The sequence below is a fragment of the Parasteatoda tepidariorum genome, chromosome X2 (genome assembly GCF_043381705.1).
Source record: "Parasteatoda tepidariorum isolate YZ-2023 chromosome X2, CAS_Ptep_4.0, whole genome shotgun sequence".
In the NCBI taxonomy this organism is placed as follows: Eukaryota; Metazoa; Arthropoda; class Arachnida; order Araneae; family Theridiidae; genus Parasteatoda; species Parasteatoda tepidariorum.
In genome coordinates, this window is record NC_092215.1 from 58,723,988 (window position 1) to 58,734,773 (window position 10,786).

At 30.0% G+C, this 10,786-nt stretch overlaps 1 protein-coding gene across 3 annotated transcripts in view; it reads left to right on the plus strand.

Moving 5' to 3' along the window:
- The window catches only part of LOC107445896 (U6 snRNA methylphosphate capping enzyme Amus), a 65,496-nt gene extending 54,710 nt beyond the window's left edge, over positions 1–10,786 (plus strand). For 2 of the 3 annotated variants that reach the window (XM_016060385.4, XM_071188356.1), the window contains one exon: positions 10,500–10,786. In XM_016060385.4, the coding sequence (XP_015915871.1) occupies positions 10,500–10,663 (164 nt within the window). In that variant the 3' untranslated portion in view covers positions 10,664–10,786. Of the gene's footprint in view, positions 1–1,084; positions 2,636–10,499 lie in introns of those variants that run through there. The other variant, XM_071188355.1, reaches the window with a different exon arrangement.

Here is a 10,786-nt window from a genome sequence, read left to right on the forward strand (position 1 = left end):
ATAACTTCGGTTTTTAATTCATTCTTTTTTATTCTCTCAGCTTGGCTGCTTAGCAACAGAGTATTTCTCTCTTGTTGATTACGCAGCTCGAGTATGGTTATGTCAAATTTCTAACACTGCTATGACGATAATTCTTGGCTTCTTTTTCAGATAACGCCAAGTATATAAAACTTCCTAGTGCCCTAAATTTTGATCCAATTTTTTCTAAATTTTCTTGAGGGTCAGGAATTCAAATATGTAAAAGAAAAGTTTATTCAAAGAAAGTGTGTTTTTGTGTCTGATTTTCCATCTTAATTAATAGTTAGCAGTTATTAATTAGCATATTCTAATTAATATATACTAATTTATTAATAGCATATAGTAATTAATTGAAGTCACCCTCAGAAACCATTAAGATTGACATGTAGTACATGAAAATCCGATCATTAGAATGAAAATTGTTCAGGGGGATTTTTTTTTTTTTTGCTCACTGTAATTAAATTAGGTGTTATTTCGTAATTTTTGCTTAGTTTTAGAGATACACTTTGAAACATAGCTTTTTTGGAATGCTTGTATCAACTTTTTATTTTGTAATAACTTAATAATTCCAAAAAATTGAAAACCTGCGATATTTTTAATTTAGAAACTGTTCAGTAATTACTCCTCATTTAGACTTATAATCTTATTTCAGTCTTTTGGTTATCTTAGAGAAAGCCAACTCAGCACTTATGCTCTTGGAAAGTTTTTTTCTAATATGACTTATCGTTAATTAGAAAATGATGTTAAAGATAAACTTATTAGTATTTTTAAGTAGTAATTTTTTTCTCTTGTCCATCAAATTACAGTGAAAACCATTGTTTTTCATTTCTTTTACATTTCATTTATTGCACATTATTTGAATATTTTGGAGCATTTTCAAAATCGTACCGGTTTTTTAAATAGTTTCTAAACAACATGTTTTATCTTAATTTTTTATTTGAAAATCTTGATAATTGCCCATGTTATTTTAATGTTTTCTTTTATGTTTTTTTTTCTCTTTATTTCAACTTCTTCCAAAATATTATTGTATGTATTGTACTACAAAAATGTCTTAATTTTGTCCTAGTGTTTTTGTAAAATGACCTGATTTTTATTTTGAACCACTACGAAGACTGCCCGCATACAACTCGCTGATTTTTGTGAGACACTCCCAGTTTCAAGCTTCATTTCCCACCCTCTGAAGTCCTCGAATTTTTGCTGATCACTGCTGCCAAATAAACGTTATCAAATAGTTTTTATAATACAGTAGGGAACCGATTATCCGGAACGATCGGGACCATCGCTATTCCGGATAACTGATTTTTCCGGGTTTCTGAATCGCTACAAAAAGCCGTTTTTTTATTGTTAAAGCCAACTAAAAAAATTTTTTTTGGAAATAATCTTAAAAAGAAGAAAAAACGATGAAGTAATACACTAATGGTTATTTGCAAAATGATGGTAAGGTAAATATCTTTCAAAAAAGAAAGAAAAATCCAAAAATCTTATGAGGAAAAAAAACTTTTTTTTTTAAAAAAATGGCTGGAAAATGTATCAAATTTCGTTCCGGTCTTTTGGTTTTCCGGTTTTCTGATTTCCGGATAACGGGTTCTGTACTGTACCAAAATAACATTTTGTTTTCGTTTCCTCATAATCTTTCCCTGGTGACACGCCATTTCTTTCTTTACAGAAAGCCCGTGATGTTCTTGTGCTGATCTATTTTTAAATCAGTATCATAATCCTTGAACTTGGGGATTGTTCACTAATTAAATATTTTCAGGTTGGCCCAGAGCAGTCAACAATCACAGAACTTCTCCACTTCAAAGTTCCCTTTTTATTAATTTGATTCAATAAATATGAAAATTAATTATATTATAATTGCGGGTAGTAATAACTAATATTTTGACATAATTAAAGTAATTATTAAGTTCCAAGAATAGAACGAGGAAAAATAAGTTATTTATCATGATTATGTAAAAATTTTGAAAATGTCTTTACAGTTCCTCAATTTTAAGCCTCTTTATTTGTATGAAGGAATGCCAATAATAGGTATAAAAAAATTTATTGTTGAGTGTTTTTTAAAATGTGTGAAATTTTTCTTTGACTGCTTAAAAGATCCTTATGTTTTTCTTGAAGAATTTGGATTAGCACCTTGTTACTGATATCTTGCAAAAAAATAAAACAAGAATATGTATAAGGAATAAAGAGATTTTGATGAAATATAGAAAAAAAAATTTTTTGAGTTTTCTTCCAATTTGCAAATTAAGTAGTTCTCATGAACTTTTTTTTCTCAGCGTATTTCTTCAGTGTTAAATTAATTTAAGCAAAAACATTTTTACAAATTATTTAATTACACCTTGAGAACTAGTTATTAGTGATAGTTTTGCCCACCCACAGTTATAAAATTCAATTATATGAAGTTCTGTGTAAAAAAAATTATATTTAGTAAATACTTATTATTTTATTAAGTAATGGTCAAAAAAAATTTTTTAAATCATGTGGTACAAAAAATTCTTAAATCATTTTAAAGCATCCAATTTTGAATGACAAAATACAATATTTGAACATAATCTATATAATAATTCTTGAGAAATCAAATTTTGAATATACGATCTTAAAGTATTACTACAAGAAAAAGAAATTTTGAACTGTATTTCTGTGACTTAATGTAAGGGTAACGAATATCTATGTTTGACAATGTGTTTCAAAAACTTTTTTTTTGGGGGCAGGGGAAGAAAAAAACTTTTATCAGCGATAAAACTTGAAATCTATTTTTTTTATGACTGGAGCAAAAATAACTTCATTTAGCTCTATTAACAGGACGAATGTTATAATCACTAAACTGCTTATTATATTTTCTCAAGAAATTTTACTACTTTGATTAAAACATTTGAAATTTCAAGATTAGTTGTTTTCATTAAGCTACATATTTAATTTCAATAGCAACACAATGAACTACAAAGATATTTCAGAGCCCACGCTAAGGATTTCAAATTACTTGCTACTAAATTAGCCATATTTCAAAAGTCTTAGCCAAACGCAAATCTTAACAAATTTTTATCATTAATTTTTTTCCATAGAAAACTAAATCAAAATACAAATTTACAATAAATTGAAATATTTTAAAAGTGCAAATTCAAATAAAGTGCCATTTAACTGTTCGTGAGAAGTAAATAAGCAATGAATGGGAGAGAGGGTCCAAAATGTTGATTTTTTATCATTTTTGATGAAAAGAAATAAGAATAGGCTGAGATTAATTTTTGATTTCTGAGACTAGATCAGTAATATATTGATAAACCTGAAGCAACATTTGATGTACTTTTAAGTACTTTTAAGTAAATCTTTTAAATAAACATATTTCATTTTAAATAAAACGTTTCATTCTTTAAGTCTTTTATTTTTTAATTAAAGAGTTTTTACTGGCACGGAATCATTTAGAAAAACGGTTTGTGACAGAAGATAATTTATTTGAATAATTTAATTCTGTTTTATTGGTTCTTATATTACTAACAGAAATATTTTTTTAACGAAATTCGGCCAGGAACTCAGTCATTTTTCTGGCCGAGTGCAGGTGGCTATATTTTATCTTTGAAAAGTGGTAAGCTATAAAGGTAAAATGAAAGCTAAATTTTCTTATTTGAGCATCCATTTTAACATTTAAATTTTAAAATATAAGTTTATTTTAATAAATGCTATGTTATTGCCATGAGAACATATATTTTCTGCAAAAATAGTTGGATGATAATACTACCACTTAACCTGCTTTATTGACACAAACTACAAGAAAGTGTTTCATCACATGATATCGCGTGATCCGGCAATGAATGTGTACATCCGTATTTTACGATTTTTATTTTATGCTTGCTTTATCTGGACTTAATATAATTCTACTTAGCTATGCAACATATCTAAGGGAAATAACTGTAATCAAATAAAAAAAAATTACAAAATTTGTGCAGAAAACTTTATATTATAATTTTCAGGATCAAGGAGAATACATTTTTTTCTTCTCTGTAAAAAAAAATCGTTCACTGAAACAAAATTTGTTTTGCCAAATTTACAATTTTATTAAATTTGATGAAGTGGTGAATGCTTATCACGGGCTCTGTATTTAATTATAATATTTGTTTTTGATTTATCACTACCCATATTTAAAAATTATTTGTCATAAGATAATTGTTTGACGGGATACAATTTTTAAGCTTAATGAATGGTTAAAATTCTAACATTGTGATGTACTAGTAACCAAGGATACACGCAGAAATTTTTTCAGGGAAAAATTGCGAATGGAAAAATAATTAATCAAAATACTTAAAAAGTCATGATTTTTCCCCCCTTTAATTTCAAAAAAATACTTTGTAATTTAAATTTTTTTAATACAATTTCAATAATTTATTCAATACTTCTAAACCAAAGATTTTTAGTATGAAGTTCAGTTTTTTGATATTATTCAGAGATGATTGTGCTTCAAAAAAAATCTGTATTTCTGTATTTTTCGCTAACCGCAATCCGGAAATCCAAGGTCAAGAAGTTTCAAGAAATCATTGATCACATTGACATATAAAAATTCTTAAATATTTTATTTAAAAACGTTAGAACTAGAATTTATACATAGTTTCTCTTTCATTTGTAATTATTTTTTTTGGTAACAATGTTGTTAAAAGATTCGAAATAAATACTATGGAATTTTATAAAAAGAAAACGCTTTATATTACAATATTTACAATAATTTTGGAAGCCTAATGAGAATTCGAATATCAACATATCTAAATCAAAATATGCAACTATTATAGAGTTGAGTTGTAGGCTGCTGATACTTCAACAACCTCCCACCTTGCAATGCAGGTGATTGCAACATTTTATAAGTTTAGTCTATTGGGAAATTTAACACGTCGACCAATTCTAGTGACGAAATCTGTTACTAATTTGGTGGGAAATTCATCATCTTCACTAGAATCGGAGTCATCTGCAGCTTCAGGTTGCAGAGGTCCAGACATTTCTTCTCTTTTCTGAATAACGAAGGGTAGCCTTTCAGAACTACTAATTTCCAAGGAATATAATTTCTGAAATGGTCTCAATTTCTCGCCTTCAGCTGTTCTTACTTTGGCGACCCTTGAATGTCCGTCTGCACCAGGGAGAACTTCAACTATGGTTCCTAGAGGGCAGTTTATGTGTTTAGAATTTATTTCAAGAAAAACCCCATCTCCAATATTCAAAACTTCTTCGCGACTATGACCCTTTTGTACTAACTTGGCTAAATATTCATTGCGAAATCTTATTCTTAGATCCTGCCGTAGTTTTTGTACAAAACGTAATCTTTTGTTTATGCTTTTAATATCAATTTCGTCTAAATCAGTGGTTTCACTGCTTGGAATGCTTTGCAAAAAACACGCTGGCGTTAAAGGCCGAAGACCATCGGAATTGTCTTCAATATACGTCAATGGTCTCGAGTTTATTGTGGCTTCGCAGTCACAGATAATAGTTTCCAATTCTTCGTAATCTACGCATTTCCTGCCTAAATTTCTTTGGTGGAAGGATTTTTTACGCCAAGAAGAAATTATCACTTTTTGCCACTGTTGAGTGGTATTTGGCGCTTCTCCGAGCCCATAACTATTTGAAGAACTCTCTGTCTTTTGGATTTAGACTGATTTGTAAAAATGCTCTTTTTATATCTGAAGTTATGCCAATTGCATTCTTTCGAAACTGCATTATCAATTTTGGTATCAATTCTAGTAAATTTGGACCACTTTCAAGACATTTATTTAATGAGTTTTCTTTTGAATCGTTTGTTGAGGCATCAAAAACTGGGCGAATTTTGGTTGTAGTTTCTCCAGTTTTGATAACCGCACGATGTGGTAAATAGTGCCCTTTGTTTCCATCATTATTCACAATTTCAATAACTCCATCTTGAATCCACTCATTAAACACATCATTATATTCACTAATATGTCCAGATCGAGTAAGAATTTTAGTTGTTGACATTAACCGTTTCATGGCTAAATCTTTGTTGAGTCCTAACTCAGGATGTCCACTTTTCCACGGAATACACACTTCATACCTGTTTTCTTCATTTCTTTTAATAGTTTCGCGAAAAAACTCAATAGTTTCTTCATCAGCGACTTGTCTTGATTTGACTTCTACAGGATCTCTTATTCCGATGGTATCTAAGCTCCATAATTCTGTTAAATCTAAATTGGTAGCATAAGTAATATTCTTCAAAGAATTTGAACAGTTTCTTTGTTTACCTTGGAGTGTCCATCCAAATTTTGTTTTAATATCTACTAAGTTCTTGTCAATTGGCTCAATTTTTCCTGTCAATAATGCGCCAATGTAATCTGCTCCTATTACTAAGCCTATTTCCGGTACATCTTCGCCCGTATCACTTAAATTAATATCTTTCTTTTTCAAAATAGGATATATATTAGAATTTTGTACGCGTGGAATGTAACCACAAATTTTTTCTTTATCCAAAACGGAAATGTTTTCCTTGAAATCTGAACATAAACTTTGCAATGTAATGTTATACACGTGGTGTGATTCTTGTTCAGTTTCACTTCCCCCGAAAAGTCCATGACTCAATACTTCTTGATCTACTGGTTTTAATCCTAATTTATTTGCAATATCTCTTCATCTTTAAAATTGTGATGTCTTTTCTTGCAAAAAAGGCATTTGATATAGACAGATGAAACACGCATGTTTCTTCTTTAAAGCTTCCTTCCTCTCCTCCAGCTACGTGTCGATAACCTTAAAGCATTCCATTGAACTATGAGAGGATTTATTACAAAATAAACATTGCTTGACATTTTTATCAAGCCTTTTCTTTTCACTTGCTACTATGCAAGACGCAGTAGGAATTTTGTCTTTCATGGTGAACATAGGTAATTCTTGATTTCCTCCAAAACCTGATCGTGCAAGTTGCAGCCTCTCTTCACTTTAAACTTCCGATTGAAGAAATCCTAACAAGCTGCTTAAAATATTTGCATCGTCCTTATCGTCAACTCTACTACGCGTTCGTTCCCACTCCTTGATGAGATCTTCCGGCAAGGCAGACTCAACTAATGGATATAACATAGCTTCGTATTTTTCAGACGTTACTCCTAAAGTCTCCAAAGCTCGTAGTTGAGTTTCTAATTTATCATAAAGAACACGCAATGTAAAATTTTCACCACTTTTTGCTTGGGTTAAAACAAGATTTAACAGTTCCCGAACATAAATTTGGATTAATAATTCATCTTTGGCGAAACGAGATTTTAATTGCTCAACCGCTTTATAATAATTGGTACCAGATGGCGGAAAACTTTCGACTAAATCTCTCGCCGAAGTGCCGATTTCTGTTGCTTGCAGAAGATATTGGAACTTATTGTCTGAATCAATGCTATTATCTTCATGAATTTTGTTGAATTGTCCCCAGAATCCAAGCCAATTTTTAATATTGCCGTCGAAACGTTTCAATTCTAATTTGGGGAGACGGAAATTTCGTTTTGTTTCATTTAACGCGTCAAGAATTTCCTGTTTTTTTTTTCAATTTTCGCCAAATTCAAATCTACTTTTGCTTTCATGGAAACCCATTTAACGCGGTAATCTTCTGTTAAATCTGTTTCGTTATCAAATTCGGTTTCATCAAAATTTTCTATTTCTAGCCAAATTACTTTTATTTTTTTGTCTATTATAAATAACCTTCCTGCTTTATCTTCTAAAATATTGAAAACAGATATCAAATCATTTTTAGTTACCTTTTCTGTCTTCAAGACGGCTTCCATTTCTTTCAAAGATCTTGTAAATAATCGCCAAAGTTGCGTTCTCTCACGTTTCAAATTTTCCATAGTCCTTGTCGCGGACGCCACTTGTTAAAAGATTCAAAATAAATACTATTTACAATAATTTTACAATATTTACAATAATTTTGGAAGCCTAATGAGAATTCGATATCAACACATCTAAATCAAAATATACAACTATTATAGAGTTTAGGTGTAGGCTGCTGATACTTCAACAAATGTGATTAGAGATAAAAGTAAACTTATACATAATTATTAGTTTAAATTATGCTGCATATAATTTATTTAGAATTACATATTGTGAAAATATCAATGATTTAAATTTATAAAGACATAAATTTTATGCATCATTTATGATTTTATTCAAGAAATTTTCAGGATTTTCGAGTTGGGCTCACAATCACCCCTGGTTATTTTAACCTAATGGTAAAATAATAAAACCAAACTATAATACTTAAAACTGCATATAGTAGAGCAAAATAAGAAAAAGTGCTGTACTGTTGTATTAATATTTTATGAAACTCAAACCTATAGCATTAAATTTTAAGGTGTTTTTTTTTTTTTTGTCATGAAATAAATATTAAAAATCATCACAAAAAATTACTTATTAAAATTAAAAGAGTAACTTTTAAAAATTAAAAAATATAATTTTTAATTGATTGGATTTTAGGGGAGGAGAGATGTGAATGCGTTTTGATCTCTCCATGGGTGCCATACCATAGTTACGAATTTTAACTTATTTGACGTATGTAAACAAATTGGGGGTGACTTAATGCATAATATAAATATAATAAAATAAATTTATTTAAATATTTAGAAAATGATTGCTAACAAACATTGTTGCTTTTCATGATCAAATCGATCCAAATCAAATTTTTCGTTTTCAAAATGCAAAGACAGAAACTACTTCTTTAAATGTGCATCTTTTTTTTTTTTTCTTCTTCAGGATAAAAGGGGTGTATTCAATCTTGGTTTGTTTACATTAGTTGTCAAGCAAAGCAGAGGCATCTTTTTTTTTTTTTTTGTATTTTAGCAGCAGCTCTTAGAATTCCTCACTGCAGGTTGTAAAAATGTACTCTGTGGAGGGATGTGTGTTTTTTCTTTCCCCCCAATTTGCAAAAAGGGTGGAATCTATTAAACTGATTCAAAAACCGTTTTTTTTCAAGGAGATTTTCACTGCTAATTAAATTGAAGTTAAACATATCTGAAGATAAGATCTGAGACACTCTGTTGGAGCATATCCCATGACTATCGCACTTTTGGGTTTGTTCCTTTTTGAAGATGCTATCCTTTTCGGCCAGTATTCCACACACACCCAGTTACATGGTTCCTTTTAATGAAAGGCCCTTCTTTTTATAGGAGATGAATATGCACGAAATGTAGCCCAAATGGAAGGAAAATTTTTGGCCTCTACTTTAAACATAGGGTGTTGGAAGAGAAGACAGATTTGTCTGGAGGAAAACATTTCATGGTTGATTGTGTGGTCTAATTTATTTGTTTTGTTGGGGTATATTAAAAATAATTTGCTCAACAGCCAAAACTAAACAGAAGCAAAATATTTTAATTTTTATAATAGTAATAACAATAAAGATCAAGTAAAAACAATAAAGTGGAAAAAATTAGTCTACTTTGCTCTCTTTCAAATAATGTGTCCATGGTGAAATGCCCTACTTGCCACTTGAGGTGCCACTGTTCCTCTTCGCTACCATCCTGAAATTCCGTCCACTTCGGTTTTTCAAGAGTATAAGGGAAATGTGTGTGTGCATTATCCTTTACTTGCACCTGTTATATGTCAAGGTCAATTGGTGAAAAGTGAATCAAATACCCTCTCTCTGGTTTGGAACATGTTTTTGTTTATACAAGGGGGAGAAAGTCAGGAAAATTTCTGAAAGGGTGATTGATACTTGGATACTTGGTAGTCCTCTAGGAAAGACAGTTGCCTGATCTTTCCTAGAGGACTTTTAACATTACATTGACAGGGAAAAAAATTTTGTGCATTAAAAAAGTGGTCGTTGAAGGGGGTGGTTGCTTAATGGAGCTACTCATGGAAGTTTTATTGAAAATTAATTTTAAGGTTTAAATATTAACACATACACTTTATTACCACCTTTAAAATAAAAAAAAAATCTGTGTAGATCAAGAGATATGGCAGCTGTGGTAATATTTGACATTTTTTCTTCCAAAAAGTAAATTTCGGTGTTTATTGAATAAAAATATATTTCTAATAAAATTTTGCTGTCTGTCCATTGCAAAAAAATGTCCAGACATTTTTTTAAAACATTTTTCTGGAAAAGAATTATTTAGAAATTGAGTTCTAACCCTATTTTTTTAGTATAAGAAAATTCCAGGCCTCTGTTCGTGCAGAGTTCAGAACACAGCTTCCTTATCAGATTGTTGCTGCTGTGTCAGAGTAACTGTATTTCTCACGAAATGTGAAACAGACAATTGACATTTTATATGGTGGATGGTATGGAAACTGGCTATTTGTTCATTTAGATGAAGTAAACTAGTAAACTGTCTCGCTTACTATAAAGTAAAATATCCTATTTCAATAACAGCCATCATAACTACTTTTCTTTGGTTCTTGTCATGATTGACAACGAGTGAGTTAGTATGACTTAAAAAAAGCCACTGTTTTGTTTGATTTATTTATTTTTGTGTGAAGGTATTTCTCTTAAATATGAATATTTTGCCTTTTTTCTTTTAATGTTCTATTTGATATTTTAGGGTATCGACATACTATGTATCTTTTGACGAAAGATTACCATCATCACGATGAAGATTTTATCAATAACAGGATATCTCATATTCCATTTCACAAGAATCAATGGAATTCAGAAGACAATTGTGATTATTCTTGTAAATATTCAGAGAGAAATTTGCAAAGCTGATTCATCTTTCATTTTATTTAAACTGTTCTGAGCTTGACTTTTCTATTATATGTATATTGTAAAGAGATTAATATTAGAGATGGATTGGAGATACGGGTTCATTAAATTATCAGCTGAAGTATA